The following is a 26,222-nucleotide window of genomic DNA, read 5'->3' as shown; positions in this document are numbered from 1 at the left end:
GCACAGACTGACCTCTGTGCTGTGCCCGCTCCTGTGTATCAACCCTCGTGGCGTTCTCTGCCCTTCTCTTCCTCAGTTGCCATGAGCAGTCGGGACAAGATGTCTCTCCTCTGACATCTCAGTGTGATGGGCCTTCCAAATACTTCCTCAATTCTGAATGAGGTGCAAAATACACATCATTGCTTCAAATTTGTTTCAGGCTCACCCTTCATTGCTTCCCTTCTTCGCCTAACTCAGACAAATGGCAGAAAAGTGAAGTGATTTATTTTCATTCATTTTGGAGAAAGAGACAGAGAAGCTAGTCATATGTCTTTTAAATATTTAGAAAGCGTTGTGAAATTGGAATGATCAAGGTCACCCTAATCATTTTTGAACAGGTAAATCCAGTAGTATTTTTTTTTTTTTAAATCCTGGATTTTGGTCTGTCACATTTATGACTCCCACTTTAACTACACTCTCGAAAGGAAAGACTCTTTCCAATCAGATCTGTACAGAAGGTGAAGCTGCACTTTTGGAAAGTGAATAAACCTTTATTCATTTCACCTCTGCAGCATTCACTTCTGCTTGCTGAAGGAGATGCTCTATAGCTCTGTTTGAAACAACTTTCTGTTCCAGCCATCCCACAGGGTGACTGCATTGCTCACTTCTGCCTTTGGCAACAGCTTCCACGCTGCTTCTTACTTAACTTTCCGCTTTATCCTGGCACCCTGGCACGATGCAGCTCCGCCTCTGTGGCCGCCCTTAAGGAGTTAACCGGTTTTATTGCATAATCTGTTTAACATTCTGGATGGATAGCAAACTACGCCGCCCCCCCCCAGCCTCGTGCAATATGTTCATGCACTTTAAATCGCCGTCCTGCGCTGCCCCGAGGACCCCCCCGCTGCTCGTCACGCCGTGACTCGCCGTGGGCGCGCACTCCTGCAACCTGCCCCGCTGCCGCGGCCGCCTGCGCGCGCATGGGGGAAGAGAGGCGAGCGGGACAGCCCGCGCGCTTACAGCTATACGAAGCACTGGCAGCAGCTGCCAAGCGTGAAAGCAAACTCTGCCGCCTCTGGGAGTGCTCCGTGCACACAGAGCACCTCACATAATGCCCTCATTCGATGAGGTTTTAAAAGAAGCTGGGGAATTTGGAAGATTCCAAAAGAGGGTCTTTTTCCTCCTTAGCCAGACAGGTGTAACTTTTTCCTTCCTATTTACCAGCGTGGTTTTCCTTGGGCAGGCACCGCAGAGTTACTGGTGCAGGATCCCCGGGGCAGCAGAACTGAGCGCAAGATGCGGCTGGACGCTGGAGGAGGAACGCAACCTTACGCTGCTGCCCCTGCGGCTCGCGAACGAGTCGTCGAGCCAGGAGTGCGAGCGGCTGGACACGGTGTGGGACACCTCGGAGAGCTGTGCCAACCCGCTCGCCCGCCACGGCGCCCGCGGCGCCGGCAGCCTGCCGCACACTGCCTGCCGCGGCGACTGGGTCTACGAGCAGCCCCACGCGTCCATCGTCAGCGAGGTAAGGAACGTGCCCACCGCCACCCGGGGCGCGGCGGCGACGGTGGACACGAGGAAGGGGCTCTGCTTTTGTAACTCTTTGCCATATTCATTGCTTCGTCCTGGCAAAGTGTGAAAATGAATGTGAGTGTCAGTGTCAAACTTGCAGGAAAGGTGAGCCAGTCTGAGGCATCCGTTTACAACACCTCTTCCCCGCCAAACATGCGAAGCAGAGATAGCTCTTTTGCTAGAGGAATGTCAGAATAAAATAGAGAATTGTGTCCTTGTGATTGTTGCTTCTGATGAGCAGTCAGGATGAGCAGCTTTGGGGGCGTAGATCGGCTGACTGCCCCATCTGCTACTGGCCGGCACCACTTGATGATCTAGGTCGCCGTATATACATTAGATATTCTTACTATTTCCAGTAGAAACCATTTAGACCTGCATCCTGATTTGACTTGACTGCTATCCTGACTTTTAAGAGGAAACAGTAGGGATGACAGTGATATCGTATTTAGCAGTAGAGAAAAAAACCCACACATTTTTGCCCAAAGCTGCCATTCATCTGTCCCTGAAATGTCATAGTTAGAGAACTAATTGCAGGCTGGCTGTTAATGCTAGTGACAAGTACTGGTAAATGTAGTGGCTTTTTATTAGACTTCTAAAGGCCATTTAAGATGCTTTCCTAGGAGATCCTCTGTGTAATCTGTAATCATGCAGTGGATGTGCTGTGGTCTAGCTCCAACACACAGTCTGCACTCTACAAGAATGTATTTTAAGGTCATCCTGACAATAACTGTCATCAAGGCGGTGCTGAAAAATATGCAGTGCATTTAGAGAGAAGAGGTAGCAAATAATCAAGGTGCACTGCAGAGTGAGCTTCCCTCTGTGAAGGGGAAGATTTGACTTGAGGTGCTTGAGGTGCTTGCTTGAGCTGGAGCAGTGCCCTCCCTTTGAATCGCAGACCAAGGCATAGCATGCAAAGTCCTGGGCAAATGCCGGACAGAAAGCAGCGCCTGTCCTGACCTTTCGGATCTCTCTCCTGCCCCATCCAGCCTGGATCTGCTCGCAGGCTTCAGGAGCTTTGGAGCAGAAGCTTTGTGTCCTGAGCAGTGCACCCATTCTGAGCAGCTTTCACCATTTACTTATCACCACTTATTTATCTTGCAAAAACTGACTGGTCCTAGAGCAGAGCTTTGGAAGTGGCTTTTGTGCAAAATCACTGCAACAGAGGCTGATCTGATGGCTGTGAGCAATACACAGGGAGACAGTGTCAAACTTTGGTCCCTGGGAGTGACATGTCTCTATCTTGGCTGTCTGTTGCAGCAGGGGCTGGATGGGCTGGGAAGATGAATGCTGCTCAGGAGCCGCAGCTGGGAGCCACAGGAACAGACAGTGGCAGGAAGATTACACTGCTGTTCTGGTGCAGAGAGTTCAGAAGATTTCGCTCACAGAGTTTTCCATCCCTGGTATATCTGTGCCAGCCATTCTCCTCACAGATTAAAAAGGAAAAAAAAAAAGGAAATTCCATTCCTTTTCTTGTTCCATTTGTTGTTTTTAGCAACAAGCTATTTCATGAAATTGTGCTTACAGTCCATTTATGGCAGCAGCTTGGGTATCTAGAGAAGCCACCATGATTTCCTGGAAGCACAGAGCCACACAGTACAGTTCACAGAAATTGAAACCAATGTTTGCTTTATGGCAATAAAAGGAGATGAAAGGTTGAATGTTTCTGGGAAACACCTTGTCAAGCTGCAGCTCCTTCCCCACATGCCCTGAGAAAAGCCTCCAGGGCCATGAAGGAGAGGAAGGACCAAGAAATGCTTGGGGAATCATCTGTGGTCCCAAAGGAGCACTTTGCCAAAGCCCAAAAGTAATGGCCTTTGAGGAGCAGCATCTTTCCTCTGCGCTAAGCAGCAGGTCCCATCCTTAGAGTCGCCACTGTATCTAGCAGGGCCTTTGCTGGTGGGGGCAAGAGTTGCCCCCCTGCCAGGGTGCTGGGCTGTGACCGGTGGCCTTCTATCCTCCCATTTTGCACCCTGCTTGCCAGATAGCCCACATCATCCCTGAAGGGAAGGGTCCCCATGAGAAAAGGAATCACTGGGCATGCCCATCTTTGCTCAGTTTCTTTAAGATCAACTATTAAAAGGAGCTCCGTATGCATTAACACATTGCAAACCCTGTAAAGACAATTTAAATCCCAGATTTAAATCGCAGATTTAATCTAATCTCTTCTAATTCACCTGAGGTTCTAACAAATCCTGACTCAGTTAAAACAGGTCACCACACTTGTCTCATGTGTCTACTTGTAAATGCTTCATTTTGTATGTGTATGTGAAGAAATGTGCTTTGTTTAACTTCTGACACTTTTTTGTGTCTGTCTGAATCGATATTGGTGTCCCATGAGCTCTGAGAGTAGGACTCCAGTTCTGCACCTACACATCTAATGGTCTCTGTGCTCTGCTGCTTTGGACCAGGCTTATCCCTGAGGCACTCCACAGAGAAGAAGTTGTCCCCTGAAACTGTATGAGCAGTCAAACCCTGTGGTGCTTGGATTAACCTTGAACAAAAAGGAGCTGGGATGACTTAAAGATTTCAAGATATCAGCAAAGGCCTCTGCTATGTGTAAGACTTGGCAGTCACTTCACTGATGCAATGGTATCATAGGTGGTGAATTTGAGCAAAGGGCACAAGTCCAATGCAAATAGTCAGTTTAATTTAATGTCTTGTGTAGCTCCCTCTGAAACTGGAAGAGGGAGCTACATACGTCATCAGTGGGATGGGAGTCAAGTGGCTTCTCAGATTTTTCTTGGAGAAAGAGGCTGGGGAGATAGTTACTGAGCTAAGTTCATTCCTTATTCGTGCCAGCTGACATCATCTGAAGCGATGCTGGATATAGCAGGTGGCTTCTCTAGAAGGAAGGCTGGCCAAGAGTAGAGTAGCACCTCTCACAGCATGCACAGGGCAGGAAAGGGTGACGTTTCTGGTCTGCAGATGAAGCAGGTGGAAAATCAGGGGTGCCCAGCGCTCTGGCATGGCTGCTTTGTGCCTGCCAATCTAGAAAGTGAACCCAAGTACCATGACCTCGAAAACCTGCTTCCTGCCGTCTCCTCCTGGGTGATCTTTGGCGCAACATTAGTAAGGTTCACAATACTTGTAGAAACTAAGCTTTTTGTGAATATACTGCACCTTTTGTTAATCATTTTAAGGATTATAGTAGAGACACACATATATCCACCACACGTGAAAGCCAATAAACCTATTTTCCTCATGAACCTGTGATGAAGACTGGGTCTTTAACCTTTAATACTGCTGGGCTTTGGCACTGCATGCTTCAGTCCCAGTGGAGAAAATCTAGCACTCTGCAAAGGGGCAGTTGCTAATAGCTCTCAAAGTGATTTTATTCAAACATTTTTGGCAATGATGACTGCTAGAGGAATGTGAATGAATTACAATCACATTGTCAGATTGAATAGTGTGTCATGGATGAAAGGGATAGATAAAAGTCTATGGATTCATCAGCTGTCACAGCACAGCTGGCATATTTTGAGCTTATTAGCAGCTTTTATTGGCAGGAGTTTAGCAGAAGGGTCCGATTCCAGTATGTCCTGTCAGCAACGTGTCTTTACGGTATAGATGGTGTCATTTTAAGACTTGGAAACAATTTATTACCAAAATGTGAGGTCTGAGGTGGTCAAAGTCATCTGAACACATTATCCTATTGCATCTGCTACCAATAAGTCTTGTTCCTCTTCTTGACAGCTGTCTCAGAAAATAACAGCGAGTCAACATTTGCAGAGGGCCCCGGAACTGAGGCAATGATGTTTCTCTTGCAGTTTTTACAGTGATGTAGAGCAGACAAGAATTCAGCAGTCAAGCTTGGACTGGAAAAAAAAAAAAAAAAAAAAAAAAAAACAGCTGCTCCTTTTCCTCTCCTTCTCCAAGACAGAAAGCAGTGCAGTTCTCCCTCACAATACTGAGGTGTCTGATGTTGGCCATCGGCTTTGGAGCACCCTGCCTTATTCCCACCATCATGATCATGTAAGCAGTGCAGGGAACGGCAAAGAAAAGGGTGGACAGAAGGGCAGAATGCAGCAATCACTAAGTTTCTTATGAAATGCCAAGTTTTCCCTGTATGAGACAATCTGGAGCATCTCCCTGCCTGAGTTTTATCACTGGGAGTATGTTTCTCTCACTGGAGTTTTGCTAACTGGTCTTGATGGGGCTTTAGGACTGTGATTTTTACTACTGCTCTTTCAACTGCTGCTCTTTTCTCCCCTTTAGGAGATGGTGAGTTTCTGCACCCCCCTGTATACTCTGGCCATGGGTAGAGGTGAGAAAAGAGAAGGATAGAAAAGGTTTCCTTCCCTAGAACGCTTGATGAGTCTGTGTGTTTCAGGTGGCACCAAGGGTGCCAGTGGGGCCTTGGAGCTGGTGCAGGACATGACAGAAACACGATGACAATTTCTAAACCAAAGCTATTACCGAGGTCCATATGTCAAAGTGCCCTGGGGACAAAGTAAAGACCTGCTAAGGTATCTTGGGGCATGCTCTGTGCAGAGCTACTGTAATTCTGAACATTTTAGTGCTCAAGTTTCTAGCAGATGGGAAGACAATCATCACAAAGAAGTCCTTCTAAGCAGGCGTTTCTGGCTGCCTGCACTGCTTGGGTAAAAGGGACTGATTTTCCCTGTTCTTGCTTTTCTCAGGGTATCATGGAGGGGGGTATCTTGAAAGAGCTGGTTTCTGCTGTCTTTGTCCTCAGTTTGAAGCACCTGTTTTTTGCCTAAGATGGCAGGTGATTGCCAAAGCTGAGAAATGAATGCAGATGTGAAATGTTTATCGGTTTGAGCTACACAACTATTTTTAGTCATCGCCCTAAATGGAAGGAGAAAATAGTTCGGGCACATGGTGCTTTTCGTCTTGCTTTGGGCAGAAGCTGTGCAGGCGAACACAGCAGTGAACGCCCAGAGAAGCTGCAGTGGTGTGTGGTGTGCACTTACTTGGGTAGAGAGGGTCTGACTGAGAGTACGGCAAAGTGGAGAAAGGGAACATGGCTTTAGTTAGAGCTGGCAAGTCTGGATTTCCTCACCACACTCTGATTGCAATGAGGAGCCAGTTAGCTGGGCTTTAACTATCACTAGATATAGACAGGACTATAAAGTTCAATGAATGGGTGGGAATGGAGGTGTAAAAAACTTAAGGCTTACCCTTCCTTTTCCCCACAATGACAAATGTTTCAGTAATTAAGTTTCAACTCTACGAAGGAACACAGACTGAATATGGTGATGTTCCCTTTCTGCCCTGTTGCCCTGACTGAACTTGCATCAAACCAGGCAATGCAAGTGAAATTGGAAGGGTTTTGTTCCCAGTGCAGCCATGCACAGTGAGGATGCTGTGGACAACCACAGCCACAAATGCACAGGGAGGACTGAAAGATAAATCCTGTTGGCTCCAGTGTCTCCCATATGTTTCTCCAAAATGTGTCCCAGATTTTGCGAGCAGTGTATGTATGCTGAGGCAGTAACAGAGGTGAGATAGACCCTGGCTTGCCTGGGATTACATAATGATGAGAAATGACATATCAGTCCCACATTTCTAGTGCAGTTTATTTTTAGTGGAGGTGGCTATAGCTCTTCTCCCATGGACCTACCAAAATGAGCAGTTTAGAAAGAAAAAAAAAAAAAAAGAAAAACAAAAAGAGGTAGGTGGTCTAAGCAGAGAGGACCCTAGATTTTTTGATTCTCAATGTTGCTGATTTTGGAAACGGAGCAGGATGACAAGAGGGTGGTCTGACATTTAAAGACCACATGTTGTGAATTTTTTTGGTGCATTATGAGAAGAACATGCACTTTCAGGGAATGGGATTTCCTATTACTTGCTGGGGGAAATTGCTGCTGACAGGGATAACTCTCCTTCTGTTTGATGTTACTGGAAACATCAGTGGCAGTGCTCCTGATCAGCAAGTCCCTCACAGTTTGGACCTCCTCTGCCGGTGTATGGATAGTCTATGTGTCAGCAGGACAAACCTCAGCTGAGGCCCAGATGCGGAGGTCTTTTCAGAAGCTGAGATGAGGTGACATCCTTTCCCTTTTTGTGGAGGCTGCTAACAGAGCTTGGGAGGTGCTTTGGTGGAGTATCATAGAGGAGGACTAATTACTAACTTGGAACAGATTGAAATCCTACAGAAAACAAGTGCAAATGCTTTTCCTCCAAGTTAAAGAGATGGGGAAAACTATCCTCAGGCACAACCAAACCAGGTCATATTTGAATGAGTGATGTGGATCTGATAGGTCACTAAGATCCGCACTACCCTCCTCCCCCCGCAAAAAAAAAAAAAAAAAAAAAAAATCTGTGCTGTCAGCAATTCTGCAAATGTTGCATTCTTTTTTAAAGGTTATACTTGTAAATGAAAAGCAAGATGCTAACAGGGTAGTCATTTAAATGCTAGATGCTACTTAAAGCAAACCGAAAAGGTTCAAAAGCGCTTATCTGTATCAGAAGTCATTTAAATACATAGAAAGGATCAAAGTGCAAGGCTAATATCAGAGTGAAAAGGTTAGCATAACTAAGCTCTTCAGAACAAGCTCTTGGTTTCTTAGAAGTTATCTGTGTTTTCCTATTTCCCAGAACATTTGAGATATTTGACTATATCATTAATGACAATGTAGTTTCAGCTGTTGCTTAGATCTTCTGCAGTGGATGTTAAGATGACAGAATGTTTTCCAGAAAACATATTTTTTCCTCTTTGTTTTTGGCACACATTCTCTTGCCCTCCTTCATGACAGCATATTCACTGCCTGTTTATAGTGAAGAGGAACCAAATTATGTAAAAAATAAATATATACTTTGAAAAAGGATCAGAAGTTTTAAATTTCCAGCAGCTGCTGCTCTGTGCTGGCTGGCTGCTTTCCAGGGCACAGCTCAGCTGAGGCCTGGTGCAGACCCCAAAGGCCCCAGGGACCCCTGAGCTTGCAGGGCTGGGACATGGCTTCTGCTCTTCCACAAACACAGTGGGGCTCCACTGCTTGTCTGAGTTACAGTATTGATAACTGGGGAGTCAGTGACTTTCCTACAAGGGTGTGTTGGGAGTAGATTATTCTGGTGCAAAGGTTCATATGAAGTAGTGCTCAGCACAGGAACACACAGGCAGGTTGAAGGCGGCCTCTGCCAGACTCCATAGCTGTGAATGGTTTTTGTAAAAGAGGTGATACCTGGAGCAGGGAAAATACCCTCGGCCTGGTGAGAGAAGAGGGCAGCGAAAAGCCTTGTCAGAGACCCTGGCTACTCAGCAATGCCCAGGGGTGTTGTGGAGCACCCACCTGGTGACAGAGTCAAAGCCAGGTGGTCCACAGAGAGTGGGCCAGGCCCAGGGCAAACAGTCCCGCTGTGAATTTGGACCTCAGCTAGTCCTTCTCTGGGAGGGGCTTTAAACTAGAGGTCTCCAGAGATCCCTTTCCACCTAAATTAATGTATTATAGGGGAGGTAGGGGCAGCAGCAGAAGGAGGCTCTCAGGCTGTGTTTGCCCCCATCCTGGGTCTCCCGTAGGAAAATGCAGTGGTATTTTTGTAGTGCAGAACGGCAGGTAGTCAGCAGGGTCCTCCTAGGAGACCCGGGAAAGGGAGTGAGAAAAGCCGGCTTGCTGTTTGAGCGCAGCCCTGCTAGCTCTGAAGCGATGAGTGGGAGACAGTGTGAAATAGCGGAGCATTTTGTGGAAGAGCCCAGAGCTGTCACACACTGGGTAGTGTGTGGGGTCTCCCCCTCGCCCTGAGCTAACCCAAAGCCCCCAAAGATATATGTGAGAGGATGGATAGGGGCGAAGGGAGAGCTGTGCTTTGTTTCGGGCTCGGGCAAAGCGGTTGTGCAAAGCTCGCTTGGGCAGCTCGTGTGTTCAGTGTGGGCCCTGGCTGGGGCCGTGCGGCCTGCGACATCTCTGACTCAGCGCAGCACCGGCCAAGGCAGAGAGATCTCCTGGGGCTGGTGTTAAACTCCACTTACTATTTGTCCTCACTGCCTCTGTGCCTCTGTCTTCATGTAACTATTTCCTTTTCTGCTGCATTTCAGCAGCGCACCTATGAAGCCAATATTTTCTCAAAGCTAGCTTTTCACCCTCTGGCAAGCTGTATTTCCCTGTGCAGTTGGCTTCAGATGCTCCTCTGAGGGCCCTGAGATCCAGTGTCCCACATAACCTCATTGACTTCAAAACTTTTCTTTTAGTAGTCATGTTCATGAAAAAAACTCTGCTTTCGAAAGCTGCAAGTTTTGATACTATTTCACAGGGCTGTCATAGTTTCAGAGAGCAAGAGGTATAAGCAGTTTTGCAAGACTAAAAGTACTGTTCCTTGTTCAGGCTGGTCTGAGAGAGCATTGCAGTTGCCACTGTGTATGTCAATGGGAACAGGCTTTGTTCCTGGCAGAAGAAGATGGAGTTTCTGCAGATGCCAGACAAGATTTTCAGAAGCAAAGACTAGATGTAATGGCCTCACCTGCTCCAAGGTGGCCAGACTCCATTGAATAGTGGGGATGACACCAAAACTTGGACATTTTTAAAGAAAGTGAGGGACCATCATGCTGAACATCCATCATGCTGGGGACTTACGGGATTGCTAGGCAAGATTTTCTTCAGGATTGTGAGAGCTGTTCTCAGTCACAAAATTCCCAGACCAGTGGCTTCAGGAAAAAAAGAGAAAATAAATCCAAACCCAAATACCAGCCTTCCAATAAAACCAGCACAAGTAACAACAGTGATTCCTGCTGTAGTTGCTGCAAGTGATTCTGATAGTTCCAATACTGTATTTGACATCAGAAAAAGAAGAGAGTTCATTTTTAAACAGAAAGAATAGCTCAAAGAAATGGATATGAATGGCAGCTATGTGGAATTTCAAACATTAAACTATCAAGTTTCACATTCAGGTATGTAAATATAAATTTAAGAATGTAACTTTAGATTCTTGGGTCCAGATTTAGGCTCAGTTAAATCTTAAGTCTGGATGCCTGGTGCAACTGTTCCGTCAACACCTCTGTTCACTGGGCATTAAAGCAGACAAATGGATGAAGACAAAATTTAGGCTCACAGTACTATTTTTTAAAATCTGGAGAAATATGAATGGCAGAAGCATTTTTAATCTCTCTAAATAGCCATGAAACCACCCCTTCCAAGTGCAGGACAGCTTTACTGATAAGTACCCTGGTGACAAATACATGTGTGCCTCAGGAACCAGCACCCTGACAAAGTAATTTCTTACAGTTCACAGAGGAAAGTAAAAAGGTGTTTTTAGATTAAATGATAGAAACTGTTGTTAACTGTAATTTCCCTTTCTCCAATCAAGATTACTCCTAAAATTTTTCTAGGTACGTATTAAAACATGATAGCTTTGGAAGGCCTGCAGCAGTTGGTATTAATCTGTTCTCAAAGAACCTCTAAAGTAGTTTCCAACAACATACTGCCTGGATAACAAATTTATTTTTAGTTTCATTCTGGTTTTTTTTTGTTCTGTTTTGGTTTGGTTTTTTTTTAGTCTCTCTCTCTTCCTCCCTCTTCCTCACTATCTCTATCCCTCCAATCCTGCCTGTTCCAGTCTCTAGCCCTGTTAATGAAATCTTCTGGCATGCGCTGATGTATTATTTTGTTAGGCAATTATAGCTACAGCAGTGTAAGGAATAGAAAAGTCTGGGAAAGCTGTTGCAAGAAAATATGTATTTAGTGTGCTGGAATTTGATCTGAGATGTCTTTTTTTTTTTTTTTCCTCAAAGGGGATATGTTTTTGCTTTTATCCAGGAGACAAACAAACAAATCAAAATAACCCTCCACATTTCTACATATCTATAAGCTGAAGTTTTAATTGGCTATAGCTGTGTGCCTTTATTCTGCACTAAACAAAGCCATGGCTTTGCCTTGGTAACAGATTGGACACTGTTGTGTCTCGTTCACAAAACAGCAATTCGTTGTCCACATCTGGACAACCGATGTACAAAACACAGCTTCCCTTCAGTAAAGAGAAGCTCTTCTGCAATCTTAGCTATAGCTTGAAGAGCACTGGAACTCTCTAGGGCTGTGTTTCCCCAGTCCTTCCCTTTTCCCTTTTTCCCCCTTCCATATCCCCATCCTTTGCAGTTTTGAGAACAGTTTGCTTTAAGGGTCTGGGGGTGTTTATACCTCTTTGTTGTTCCCACAGTATGACCTTGTGTGCGGCAATGCCTGGATGCTAGATCTAACGCAGGCTATCCTCAATCTGGGGTTCCTGGCTGGTGCATTCACTCTAGGATACGCTGCGGACAGGTAAAGTATAAGCACTACTGTCCTTCAACTCTTGTGGAGACTTAATCATTTGTTGTGTGACTTGCAATGAGCACACATGAGCACTTTGAAGGTTTAACTCACTCAGGATATACATCCCTTGTTGGTGAAACCCAGCTAATGTAATCTTTACTTCCTTTTGGGCTGGAAACTACATGTAATGATACTTCCTGATTCTGTTTGGACTTTAAAAAGTTGTGAAAAGAGCCTTTCTTGTGCTGTCCAGTATTTTCTGTGAACATCTAGACCTAGGAAAGGCAGACGGACAAAGAATTAAAAGGAGGCATTCAGAGGAGTTTTATGGATTGGTGTTTACCGGAGGATCTTTAATAGGGGCCATTGATGAAGAAAGCAGCCACTTGGGGAAAGAAGGAAGGAGCTCAGTATGGTCACCCTCTCTGCTCACACACTGGGCTCGGGTGCTGACCACCAAGGTCATAGCACCAGTCAGTCTTTTATTTTGGTAGAGTAGGATGAATACCAGTCATAAAAGTGTGAGTGATACTCAGCCGTGAGCTGAGGACAAGCCCCAGGGCAGGGAACGCCCGTGAGGTCCACCTTGCCCTTAGAATAACAGAGAGAGCCAGGTTTGCTCTTTGTGTTGATCATTAACGGCAGGGAACCTGTGCGCTGCCAGAGAGCAGGCAACGTGCGCACGGACAGCTTCAGTGCGTAGAGCATATTACTTCAGTCTATAAAATGTGTTCCTTTTGCCTGTTCTGTTTTTCTCGGGTATATGTAATGGTGATAATAACATCTTAAAGCATGATTTCTTTGGCAAAAGAAAGTTTCAGGCTCACAAAGTTTCAGGCAGCCTCCCTTTGGAGTAAGGCAGATCTCAAAAAGGCACTTTTGAATCTAGCATTGAAATGAGATGCCACGAAAAAGTCTTTTTTTTTTGGTGTGTGTGTGGGTGGCCTTTAGTAATTTTCACTTTCTTCACTTTCTTTCCCTTTTCAACAGATACGGCAGAATCCTCATTTATCTTCTTTCCTGCCTTGGTGTTGGGATATGTGGTGTTATAGTTGCATTCGCACCAAACTTTGCTGTATTTTCAATCTTCCGCTTTCTCCAAGGTGTGTTTGCCAAGGGAAGCTGGATGACATGCTATGTGATCGGTGAGAGATGTTGTTTTCTTTCTTTTCTAGTTAGAAAAAGTAAGATATGATGAACAAAATATCTAGTTATGTCCATTATTGAAAATATTTTTAAATAATTCTTTTCTTGTAAGACTCTGAGATTGGCAGGCAGAGGATAACCCAAGCCTGTCCTATTTAATGCCTTTATTCTTCAAGACAATGTGGGTGCATGAAAATTGCCACTTGACATGATCCCTGGGCAGGACTAATGCTGGAGCCAAATGTTTGGAGAAACACTTTTTGGCTTGGCGTTTTTTACTAATTTACTAGTGATGAAGTGGTCTTTCAGCATGGCAGCAAATGCAAACTTTCCACTACTGCTACAAAATGGAAGTGGCCAGCAGTGTATAGGCCTGCCTGCTTTTTTGTATCCCATGGAGAAGAGTGAGGACTGAGGAAGGATTAAAAAGAATGAACTGTCTTTCAGAGCTAATTTAAATTCTCCCCTGATTCCTCCCTTTGCGGTGCGTAGCTGGCCATAGGCAGAAGAACAACTTTCCTGTGAGGGTGACAGAGCCCTGGAACAGGCTGCCCAGAGAGGCTGTGGAGTCTCCTTCTCTGGAGATCCTCAAACCCGCCTGGATGCCACCCTGTGCCCCATGCTCTAGGTGTCCCTGCTGGAGCAGGGGGGTTGGACTAGATGATCTCTAGAGGCCCCTTCCAACCTCAGCCATTCTGGGAGTCTGTGTGATTCTGTGAGTGCAGTAAAAATGCGACATTTTCTGTTGATGCTGAATTAAGTCTATTATGGCTGTCTAATCTATAGACTTGGATGGGGAGGGAGGGGCACTGACATAAAAAAATTACAAGTAATTCACTAGGTGAAGGAGCAGCATGTGTGTATATAAAGATTTCCTTATTATATAGAGATTACCACATAGGCCAAAATCTACTGAGCAAGCCAAGAATCAAACAGGATATCCTAAAAGGGACATTGTTTATTTTGGCAGAATCTGAACAACTTCCACAGGTCCTCACAGGAGTAAACTGCATTTCTGCATGAGAACAGATGCTTGGATGATTGTGCTTCAATCTTTAGCAGGGAGGCTTTGCTTAATGGCAGACTGGACATATTGCACACCAGGATCCATACTGGGATTACTGTTTTCTGAAAAGAGAAAGGGTGTTTTTTTATATAGTGTCAAATCAGCAGAGTTCCAGACTCTTTGGTAGGTGATTTAGTCACAGCCCAGTGATAGCAAACCCTTTCTAACAAGCTGACTTTTCAGGAGAAAAGTATTTTGCTATGATATCTTGAATGACTGCCAGGTTCAGAAAGGGAAACTTTCCAATTGGTTTCTGGAACATGAAGTGGCATGATGTTAAGGAGGACATCTTCCTAAAGAAGACCTATTAGATTTACTTAAAAAGAAGATCAGTCCTTCAATAATCTGTAACAATCCAAAATACAATGATAACATTATTTAGTGAAGAAACCTGGCTCATCCCTGTAGTCTGTGAGAGCTGTAATGCTTTTAGATTGCTGGATAAAGTAGGTGAGTGAGAGCGCTACTGAAAACAGACACAAGCAGTTACAATGAAATTTAGGAATACTGTAATGACCAGATCTTATCCTAACACCATTATGGCAAGTGCCATAATTACCAGACTATTTTATGACAGACCAATTGCTTCCTTAAAATAGCTGAATTTTGAAAGAAAGGAAGACTTCTTCCTTCATTTTTGTAGTATGCAGATTACCTAACTTTAGGAAAAGATTGAGATAAGGCCCGAGGAAAAGCGTGATTCTGCAGCCCTAAGCAAGATATCTAAAATCTTGGAGAGGGCAAGGCCACACAGCTCTGCACACAGTCCTGCTTTGTGGTCACAATCTTCTAAGTCTTGTGTCTGAATTATTTCAAAGACCTACTCCTGTGTCCTTGAACACTGGGTATCCAAACATCTTTTAAGAGGAACATACTGATCACTGCTTTGGCTGCACAGAAGGATGTCTACTAATACACCTCCCCAGCTATCAGTATGGACTTCAACACGATCTGTCACCCCCAGAAACCCTCTGGCATTTACGTTCAGCCCAGATCTTCCCAGGCCAACATTGAGGCAGCTGCCGTTAGGCAATAAGGTCACCAGGTGCAGTGCAGACGTGATGAGCAATCAATGAAAACAGTAGCACTGTCAACTGAGGCAAACCGCTGTTGCTGGTGAAACTGTGTTTCCTCTATTAAAAAAAAAATTAAAATGGTTTCTGTGTATCAGAAGCCAAGGTTAAACCATTTACTTGACAGTGATTTGACATTGCTAGGTTAGGTAGCAGTGATAGCAGTGACAGGTTTGAGACAAACCAAAGGAGGCACTTCTTCATGTACTTCAACTATGGATCTCGTGGCCATGGGATATTGCTTGGAATATGGATTTACATGAGTTCCAGAAGAAATTAGACGCATTCACAAATTTAAAAAACACAACAAGGGATTAAAAATGGCTGTGTTTTCACTAGTAAACAAAACAGGTTGGGAACCATTCCTTGGCCCTCAAGGAAACCAGCATGGTTATGGTTAAACACTCTTTCCTACAGAAGCCTTGTCCAAATTCCCTGTTGGGAGCAGCCCTGCCCTGGGTGATTCTCTGGTCTGAAGCATAGTCCCAAACTGTGCAAGGGAGAGTGATAACAATTTAGCAACACTCTAGTTCAGGAAGTATCTGTGTAAAGAGGTGAGTAAATGGGGAAGTACCACCCTTGCTTGCCCTGATGAAATGCTCCTGCTGCTGCAAGCGGGACAATGGGCTAGACGGACTTGTGACTATAGCTAGTATTTCTCATTTCAGTAAGTTTTATTTCTGTATTGTTTATTCTGGCTTTCTGTCTCTTCAGTGACAGAGATTGTTGGGTCTGACCAGCGGATCATTGGGATCGTGATACAGATATTCTTCACACTGGGAGTTATGCTTCTCCCTGGAATTGCATACTGGATTCCCAACTGGCAGGGTATCCAGCTGGCCATTTCTCTGCCCAACTTCCTTTTCATGCTCTACTACTGGTAACATTGCAGTCATTGCTCTTATTATTATTTACTGACAGGGCTATTGTAGTGCTTTGAGACCCCAGCTGTGGACCCAAGTATCTCCTGTTGAAAATAATGAAGATTAGCAAGAAGATGTTCTTATCTTAGCAGCAAGACCTTATGATCTTGTTGATTTTGCCATTTGTGACTGTTTTAAGTGAATCACAGACACACGTTACTTCTATTTTTCCACTGAGCACCTGCCCTTCACAACATCCAGGGTTCACATTTTACCAGCCCTACTGTGCTCCTGGTCAGTCTAGAGCAGAGTGTTGATCTTTGTGATTTTTTCCAAAGTTTTTCTACATCAGGGTTTTTCTGTGCGGGGTTGCCCCACAAGTCCTAATAGAGAGTGACTAGAAAAGGCAGTCCACAAAAGAGTTTCTATATCTCCTCCAAATGGTGCCCTGGGTATAAAAACAGGCAAAATGCAAGGGACTGTGATGAACTGATTATATTAAAGGACCAATCCCCTATTAATGTGTTCTGTGCTCTTCCAGGGCAGTTCCTGAATCTCCACGCTGGCTCCTGACACGCAAAAAGGGAGAGAAGGCGTTAAAAATCATGCGTGACATTGCAAAACACAATGGGAAATATCTCTCACCACATTACTCAGAGGTACTGTCATTGGTCTAAGCTATTTTTTTCTTTTGAACTCTCTTAAACTTTTGAACATTCAGTTCTGTGCATTCTCTTTGCCTGGCAGGTAACGCTATTGAAGGGCGAATTGTTTGCTCCTTAGCAACTTTGTAATTGCAAATGACTACAAGTGAATGGACTGACTGGAAAGGTGTGGGCTGAAAAACAGATTTAAAAAAAAGCTGAAAAGCAGATTTAAAAAATCAAGTTTTTCTTGCAGTGCATTCTTTAAAGACACAGGAATCTGACTAGTGTGAGGGTCAGCAGCTGCAGTTAGAATGGACAGGGCATGTGGAGGCAGGAGGACCCGCTTCCTGCAGCTCTTATTAGAACTTCTTCTACATCCCAAAACAAAGACCTAGTGGAAAATCTGAATTTAAATATAAATTTTCTGCCACCCTAATATGGGGATAATTATGCCCCAAAATTCAAAGCAGGTGTCTCACTGTCTGAGATCACCATTTACAAAATAGAAGAATGTATGTTAGAACTGCAGCCTTTTGCCAAGTGGTCTTGGCAGCACTGAAAGGACAGAGCATTTCAAACAACACTGTCATGTAATTATAGTATTTAACGTGGTCTTACTCTGTGTCTGGTAGCACTGCCTGCCTTTACACTCTGTTTGGTCACTGGTCAAATGATAAGAGCAGATGTGAGTGGGAAAACATTGAGAGAGAAACTCGATGAAAAGACAGACTGAAGAGGAGGACAGGATAAACCTGTTCATGCTTCTTGCCTGGGACATGTTCACTAGTGGGAGTCCTCTGCACTGTGCAGCTTTAGCTGGTGCTCCATGTGGCTTGGGACATGTAAGGGAATCACTATGTTGCTGCAGTTCTCCCTTCGCATTTTGATTTCTTCACTAAACATCTGCATTTGTAAAGCCTCATGTTCGAGGGGACACTTGTGTTTTTCCCTAATTCTTTTCTTTTAGGTCACATTTATTTTTTTCAGAAATGTCCCTGCTCTTAACCGTAAGCCATTCACAGCTGCAGCTGATTAACCTCCATGCATCCAGATCCATGCTGGAGCTATTCCTGGGATGTTTTCAGTATACAAAGCCTGTCATCTTTGGTGCTCTGCCCAGAGCAGAGAGAACATCTCCAAGAAATGTTAGTAGGGGATCAAGTGCATTTCTCACATTAACTGACGTCAGAATTCGTTTTTACATAACTATCTCCAGAATTACAAACAAATTGGTGCACGTGTAGAGAGGGAGGGAAAGCAAGAGACCGTACATCAGTGCAATTGGCTAGGGCTTTCAAACGTACCTGTCAAGTCCCTTATGTAGCTCTGTACGTAACAGTTTTACATTTTTATTGGCACACAGTTACCACAGATGACTTTTTATGAAAGCAGATAAGCTTTTGCTTCTTTTGCTTTATGACATGGGGTACAGTCCAGCTCTGTCCAGACCCATTAAATGCATTGTAAATTGTAATACTCTCTATTTTTTTTCCCAGTTACTCGTAATTATTCTGGCATGTATTTCTCAAGCATTTTTTTCATTCTTAGGTTCTGTCCAAAAGGGGAATGGACTGTGGCCAGCAGAGTAAGAACTACTAGAAAGGATCATGAAGCAAAATAAAACCTCTCTTCATACATATATACTCATAGTATATATATGAACTTATATACATGTATATTACATTCATGGATATACTTCCCTGGGAAATTAGGCATGTGCAAAATTCTCTGTGCTATGAGAAATCTTTAAAAAATATTGCAGAAAAAAAGTGAGGCATAGTTTGGTGGGGATAAAAAAAAATCAGGGAAGTTAGTAAAAAAGGATTTATCCAGAGTAAGTAAATTTTGCAGTTAATATATCTTTGGTAACATAGATTCTTGATTGAATTTCTGACTCTATTGATAGTGATACTGAATAACAAAGCTCTCTTTAACTTCAAGTAACAAAAAGAGGATATTTTTTCCCACAAAGAGTTGACTTTCCACAGTAATTTTGTTTCTTCATACATTATTATGACTTTATTTAAACATAAAAGTATAATATTAGGAAGAATGCTGAATTTATCTTTGCTTTATGAGAACTTAAACTAAAGCACAAGCTTACAACTGGTGGCTGGCAGCCTGCTTTTATAAACAAAATAATGGCAGCTTTATAACCGTATAATGAATGAATTCAAGAGCAGTGTAAAAATCCAGCAACCTCAGCCAGCCCCACAAATTGCTCTAGCACACAACAGATGGGGCAGCATTTTGAGGAAAACTTCTGTCTCTGGTTACAGAAGAAAAGCAACAGGGAGTAGAAAGGAAGTTCAAACAAATGTGGAGTTTCTCTGCTGACTTACAAAGTCTTGTGACACTCAGTTATGGAAACTGTCATGCTTAAATACATCCAGCCCAATATTACTACGAAACATCTGTGCTATCTTATGATGTGAAAAACAAGTACAGAATGAACGTGGTGGACATATCCTGAAGCTGAGGAGACCCTATGGCAGTGCCTTTGGCTCTATCCCTTGTCTCACTGCTGATCTGCACGTTTCCACATGCTTCTCTCCTTTCACCCTTGTGAAATCTTCACCTCCTCTCAGTCCAGGAGCATTTTTTGGGCTCCTCACGTAGGTGTAGGAGGTCCCTTCCATGGGCAGCAGATATTGCGGTCACAGAGGAGGATTTCCTCCTCTCAGGAGTCCTCCTTCCTCTGAGGACTCTCAGCTCTGTGGGAGTCAAAAGAATCTGCATGAAATCCTCCTCAAAACAGCATAGAGGATTTAACTGCATCTTTTCTACAATGTCTTTGAGAAAGATGGAAATCTCATCCATCACTGTTGCTTCAGGGTAAAAGCCATTTTCAGCATAATGCTTCTGTTTTAAGTCCATCTTACTTTCACTAGTAAAGAGTTCTATGAAGCCCAGTCCCATTCCCATTCATAGATATGTTTTTCCTAGCACTTTTTTTCTCCCTGCTGCCCAGCTGTCTCAGCAGTAAACACTCCCAAGCCCGTTGCTTTTTGCTCATCCCCTCTCACATTGCCTCCCACATCCCCATTGCTTTGCCTTTCCTGTGAAAGTCTCCTTCTGTTTGCCAGGCTTTGGTCAAAGGCAGCTCTGCTCTGACTGACTGTACCAGGACAAAGTGCATTTGTCATCTTTCAAGAAATTCCTGGTCAACTTCTCTTCATTCGCAATGAAGAAATAATTTTTCTATTTGCAAAAGGACACAGAAGTGAAGCTTTAGGATTTAGGATCATTAGTATTTCCATTCTATCATTAGTCATTTATCATTATCATTTTATCATTAGTATAAAATTCCATCAGCTGTATTTAATTATTATTTCCCATAATTGCATACCATTAAGCCAAGCAGCAAACTGGGTCATAAACTCCTTTTCTCACTTGACTGCAATATAGCTGAGCACTGTGTTTGCTTAGAAACAGTGTTCCAGTGCCTATCTAGCTGATTCTGTTGCTTTCTTTTCTCCTCAGATAACTGTTAGTAATGAAGAGGTCAGCAATCCCTCATTTCTTGATCTGGTTAGAACTCCCCAGATGAGAAGAAACACACTGATCCTGATGTATGCCTGGTGAGTACACACATCAGTGTGATTTATTGGAATGGTGCAGTGTTTTGAAGAGTAATTCCCGTATGACTTTTGGGTTCTTTCCAGCTGCTTACAGTCATTTGTTTGCCTCTCAATGTGTTTTTCCCTTTGATGTTTAGGTTCACAACTGCCATTATCTACCAAGGGCTTGTCATGCGCCTAGGAATCGTTGGAGGAAATCTCTACCTAGACTTCTTCATCTCAGGAGCCGTAGAACTTCCTGCAGCTCTCCTAATTTTAGTGACAATTGATCGCATTGGTCGGCGCCCTCCCTTCGCAATAAGCAATATTGTGGCAGGAATCGCATGCCTCATTACTGCCTTCTTGCCAGAAGGTAATTCCCTTTCTGTTCACTTCCCAACACTAGGCTCTTTAGGTCAATGACTTCTGTGAAGCACTCCTTGAGTAAGAGGCCACACAGAGATGTAGATAAAGTAAAATGTGTCTTGTCATGCAAGTAACACCACAGTTATGGGACAATATATCTTATTTGCTCATGGACTGCCCTGGAACATATAATGGCTATATTTCTGATGGATGTAGTTTTGAGGGAGATATTCTCCCCTGTTTTTGAAAGCAGAAGCAGGGGAAGGAGGGAAGGGGACACAAATATAAGAGAAAAACATATCCCCTACTTGGAAGATATTAATGATATAAGAAATCCATGATTTAGGTGTGACAGAATGGTGGTCTTCTCATCTCCAGGTAAATCAGTGTGTGGAAAAATACACAGCCTAACCTCTAAAGACCTTCATCCAGATTCATGGCTCTCCTGGCATTATCAGGCTCTTTCAGCAGCAGTAACGTGCTCTGCCCACTTTTCAGTTTGACTCCCCATTTCCTCCAAGTCCACAACCACAGTATGGTGTGCCTTCACACTCCCAGGAATTTGGGAGATAAAACGAAAGTGTAGCTTTAAATTAAATCATTGTTATCTGGCTTCAGAAAGCTCCTTTGCTTCAACAGAAGCAGAAACGATGTGGCAGAGAAATGAGATGGGGAGGTCCAAGGTCTGGTCCTGGTGCTGGTGACTTTGTCCTGGTATGTCGTAGTCATGTGTTTGACAGCTGAACATCACAGAGATTTGTCCTGCTGTCCTGAAATATTCTCCTTGTGACCTCCTAGGCCTCTGGTCTTTGGGCATCACCAAAGAGCCGCAGTGCACCGTGAGGAGGTATCAGCAGCACAGTGCTGCTGGTGGTACCTCCCCACTTGGTGAGGCCCTAGGGTCGTTTCTCTCTAGAAATAGAGCATTTCTGGCACAGATGGTCCAGTTAGGCACCCAAGATTTCTCCCTTGCCATCTGTTGACTTTGCCAGCATCATTTTCAAACAGTGAAAGCAATACAAAGGATGCACTGGGACAAAGAGGACTGAGGACTGTTGACTGTGAGCACAAAGAATGACCCTGGGGAATTAGTCCTTCAGGCTGTTTGCCTGAAGAAGCTACATTTTAGAGCAGGAGCATCCTGCGGTGCTGGTATGGCATGAGGGAGAGACCAAAGGGGTCACCTATGGCCAGCTGGGTGCTACTATCCGTGTGCCCCCAGTAGTGACAGCGCAGTGCTGATGGGAGCCTGGTCCTAGTAATATTAATCAGGCTGAAAAGAGGACAGCCTGGGGCTTAGGATACTTGCATATGGGACACCTGGGCCCAGATTCTTTCCTGTCAAGAAATGCTTGTTTATACAGATGGGAAGAACAGCAGCTTGCCAGAGCTCAATAACATTGCAGTGCTCACACTGCTCTGGTCCTCCTGGCAGAGGTAGGAGTACGTCACCCTCACCTCAGGACCTTATTGACTGAAGGGGTACCATGGTGACAAGCTGGATGTATTTTGTTCTTTCTAGTCTTTGAGTTTTTTTATAAGTGTTTGAAAAACACCTTTTCAGGGTAAGGGCAATGTCTCACAACACGGGATAATATTTGCTGAGTTATTTGTTTGATTGTTTTGGAAGGGAAAACTACCCCAAGCATCCCCTATTCTTGTTTCAGAGCAAACTGAAATGCTTTTTTGTTCTTCCTGTTTAAGTAAAAACACAATCACTGCCAGAGACCTCTGCTTGCTGATGGCAAACCATGCCCTCCCTTCACACCGTGTTCAGCCTTGCGGTTTTGCTAAACTCCCAGTCTGCCTTGCTAGACAACTCTTGACCACCTTGAAAAATCTTCCTTGTTAGACTTCATGGGAGACCATCTTCTCCCAAGAGCACCGAAGTACTTCCTATTTTCCTTGCGCCTCTTCTGCAGAGGCCACGAGCTCTCCAGAGAGGTCTATAGACTGCTGAAGGGTTGACCTCAGAGACACGGAATAGTTCTGCCTCACAGGGCAGATATGACCTTGCACCTTATTTACCACTGTCGAGAGAGACACAGCCCTCAGACACGCTGTGTCAGGTATGACGTCAGGATCGGAGAGGGAAGGGGAGGACAGCCAAAAGCAACATCATTAGGAACATGTCTAATGCACAGTGGCTAAAAAATTACACAGTGCAGGTGGCCTGGTCTAAGGAGTTTCCTGTAGCTGCGGATATATCTTTAAAAGTGGCTTCTTTGTAGTCAGATGCTTTGGACATAACTCAACTGCATTTCTTGGAGTGTGCAATATCCCTGTATAAATAGATCCTCCTTTCTGGGGAACAATTTGGACATGGCCAGGGAAACATATGGCATTCATTCTCCCACTCATGGCATTATGCCCTGACACTGTTTTGAATCAATGAGTTGGACATCATTTTTGCTTCTCCAAAACAATAGATTCTAGTATAGACAATTATCTAGAGCAGTAGCTCTTCAATCTGAATTGACCAATGCAGAATTTCTGTGATAGAGCTTTTGCTGACCTGGAACATACTCTCATAGAAGCAGATAAATAGAAATTGTGTGGCTGAGTGAAACCTGAAGTCCATCTAGTCCATCTAGCTCTGTAACCACTGTCAAAAGACAAGGAGGCTATATAATCATTCACATAGGCTGGTGGAGACACTGGGCGCTCATTCCTTCTCCCACCTTTTCCCCTAAACACATTGAGGGATTGCTGCTAAAAAGCTACAGACCAGTTTAAGCGAAGGGCTTGGAGAGACCTTTTGTTAGTCATTAGCCGTGTGCTTAGCTCTCCAGTCTCTTCTGAGTTAGTGAGCTCCTGCTGTCAGTGATTTCTTGTGGCAGTAATTCTTCTGCTTGTGAAGAAGAATGAAAAGCAGTTCTGCTCCCTAGTTTTAAATTTAATGAACCTAGAATCAACCATTATAGCCAGAGATTGCTCCATAAATCCTAGGAGATCAAACACCTCTGGAAAATCTCTGGAGTCCACTGGTGCTGAAGCAACAGTTTAGCTGAGCCAAAGCAATGGGCGTCTGGTGCTCACACTGTTACTTTAGTATCTCTTTCCTTTTCAAATATAGCAGCATCTTTTTCTAATTTTCTTATCATCATTTATGTTTTACTGTGTTCTGGCACTTCATGAATAACCAGGAAGAGTTATTTCCTTGTGCCTATGTATTAGAAAAACTCTGCTGCAGCCTGTGGAGCTATCAGTATGAAGTCCATGTAAGTGAGAACCAGGTCTGAAGCGTGTGGCTAGTACAGGAAATCACACTTCACCAGGGTTTCTTTTTGAATGAACAGATCTCCCATGGTTCAAAACCACAGTAGCCACACTGGGAAGACTGGCCATCACCATGGCTTTTGAAATCGTGTATCTTGTGAACATTGAATTGTACCCTACGACGCTGAGGTAAGTCAAGTTGGGTCTCAGGGGAAATCTATCGGCTGAAGCTCCTGGGAATCCTTTTAACTTTTTCCTTTGTTTTCCTGCCTATTCCACTGCTTTTCAGTAAAACTATTTTCCCCAGTGTTTCCTAACCAAACAGCCACAGTTCATTATGAATGGCACATACTGATGAGATAACTTTGGAGCTGATGTGGAGCTGGAGCTGTTTTGTCTGTTAGTCAGTGTTTCTGAAATAAATGGCACTATTTGTCTTTTGCAGGAACTTTGGTGTTTCCCTGTGCTCAAGTCTGTGCGACCTAGGGGGAATCATAGCCCCGTTCCTGCTCTTCCGATTAGCAACCATTTGGTTGGAGCTACCTCTAATTATTTTTAGTAAGAAATGATTTAAGTTGTATTGTTTGTTAACAGAACCTTCTCCTAACAGAGATTTTCTTTTATGGAGGAAGTTTAGTATGTGGCTTCATCTCCCCCTCACAACCCTCCCCATCCTTTCCCAATCTTCATACCTGGTGTAAGACATTGAAGTGGCATATGGGTCATGTATGCCACATCTGTCCAAGTCTGCCTGCAATTAAACCAGGCTTTCAGGAATATATATGACAGGAAAAAAAGCCAAAGTGATAAGATACTATAAGAGGGGACACTTGTGGATAAAGGCCACCAATACTTGAAAAGTTTGAAGCTTGAAAACACAAATGAAAAGAGAAGACATTTTTAAAAAATCATAATTACACCATGAATAGACGTGTATAGAAGTACTGTGTTCATATTATCTAATTCCAAAATTCTGCTGCTGCTAAAGGACATCCAGCCATCTTGAGTAAATAGACACTAAGTTAGGGAGGATCCCTGTGGAATGATTTTATTGCTAAGTAAACAAACAAAACTCCAGGCACAAACAAACAAAACCCCAGGTGCAACACAATCAGAGGACATTTTACTTTTTGCTCAAGTCCTACTACTCCTTACTTCCCAAAGATGAAGTTTTATTTTGAACATGTAATAAGTTAATACAATATTTCAGGAAAATCTCAATGCAGCCCCTTGAATGGAGGCACATCTGTCCTAGGTGAAACTGTCATTCCAGTTCCAGTGCAGTTTGTGTGCACTTACCCATATACACCTGAGTGAGGTTTTTGACCTCTAAGATCTAAGGGCAATTCAGACTTCAGGACAAAAATGTTCTATAAAAGTAGGAGTACTCATTTTAGCCTTAATCCAAACAAGATTTTTTTTCAGTGGATAAATCCTGAAATAAGGAACATAGTGAATTTCTTACTGCTTTTTCTTTTCTTTAACATCTACTGTAGGCTTTCTTGCAGTTGTCTGTGGGCTCCTAGTACTGCTTTTACCAGAGACAAAGGGAATCTCCTTACCAGAGACAGTGGATGATGTTGAACAGCTTTCAAGGTATGATATGTACTTCCTTACGCAGAGTGTTCTCAATGAACCTTGGCAGCTTTTATAAATTATAAATCAAAAAGAGACTGATGGTCTTAGAGTGTGAAAGTAAATTCCCTAGCCAGCCTAATGTTGTGCACAGGTGACATTTTCCTTGATAGGAATGTGGATTTTTCAATACCACAAAGACTGTCATTTTTGCATGGAAATAGAATTTGTATTTTTTTCATAAAGAGCTTGTGCACGTCTGGGAGCAGAAAGTGATACTGTAGAAGAGACTGCAAATATGGTCTGCAGCTCTCTGATCAAGACAGCTATCCACTGCCTCGGTGAAAAACTCTCTGAGGAAATGCTCTTGATAGTGGGAGCATCTCCACACATTGCAAAGTCACTCACAAGATGAATTTATCAGCTACAAGCACTTCCCATTCCTAGAGCATGACAAGACAGGCTCTTCATTGTGGTGCAGGCAGGAATGGGACGCTTTGGCCTGCATGGCAGTAATTTCCCTGAGGATTAATGCCCTCCGTTACTGTTTCAAACAGTGGTTTTGGTTCTTATGCCAGAAACTTTTGCCCATTTCAGCGCACAAACAAGCGAAAGAGGAAATTATCTATAGAGAAAGTAAAAAAGCTCAGTACTGTAGCTTGAATTACAACTCTCTTTTCTCTTTTCTTCCTTCTTTCCCCTCTCCCCTCATTTTTCTTCAGTCATTACAGTAAATGCAGCAAGAAAAGGAAACATCGGGACACCAACTCTTATATTTGATCTTTGAAGGACAGCACTGAGCAATGAACCTTGTTCCCATACTGGGATTTTTTTTTTTTACCACAGACTACGACTTTAAAGTTCACTGCAGAGTGCAGATCCATGTTCTTCTGAGCAAAAGAGCATTCAAAATAAATGGTGTATTTTTCTATAAATATGAAATAAATACATTTTTTT

At 43.7% G+C, this 26,222-nt stretch overlaps 1 protein-coding gene across 1 annotated transcript; it reads left to right on the top strand.

The window, feature by feature from the left end:
* The first annotated feature begins 1,079 nt into the window (after positions 1–1,079).
* On the top strand, positions 1,080–26,222 carry SLC22A3 (solute carrier family 22 member 3). Its single transcript, XM_010220589.2, has 11 exons — positions 1,080–1,501; positions 11,656–11,759; positions 12,741–12,895; positions 15,750–15,915; positions 16,440–16,557; positions 20,029–20,126; positions 20,264–20,478; positions 23,771–23,879; positions 24,136–24,248; positions 25,187–25,286; positions 25,988–26,222. The coding sequence occupies exons 1-11, from the start codon at positions 1,088–1,090 to the stop codon at positions 26,043–26,045; spliced, it is 1,650 nt and encodes a 549-aa protein (XP_010218891.2). The 5' UTR covers positions 1,080–1,087; the 3' UTR covers positions 26,046–26,222.

This window comes from Tinamus guttatus, unplaced genomic scaffold (genome assembly GCF_059628265.1).
Source record: "Tinamus guttatus ecotype Peru unplaced genomic scaffold, ASM5962826v1 Tinamus_guttatus_pri_ptg000473l, whole genome shotgun sequence".
Lineage (NCBI taxonomy): Eukaryota > Metazoa > Chordata > Aves > Tinamiformes > Tinamidae > Tinamus > Tinamus guttatus.
This window is presented reverse-complemented; position numbering and strand designations above follow the sequence as displayed.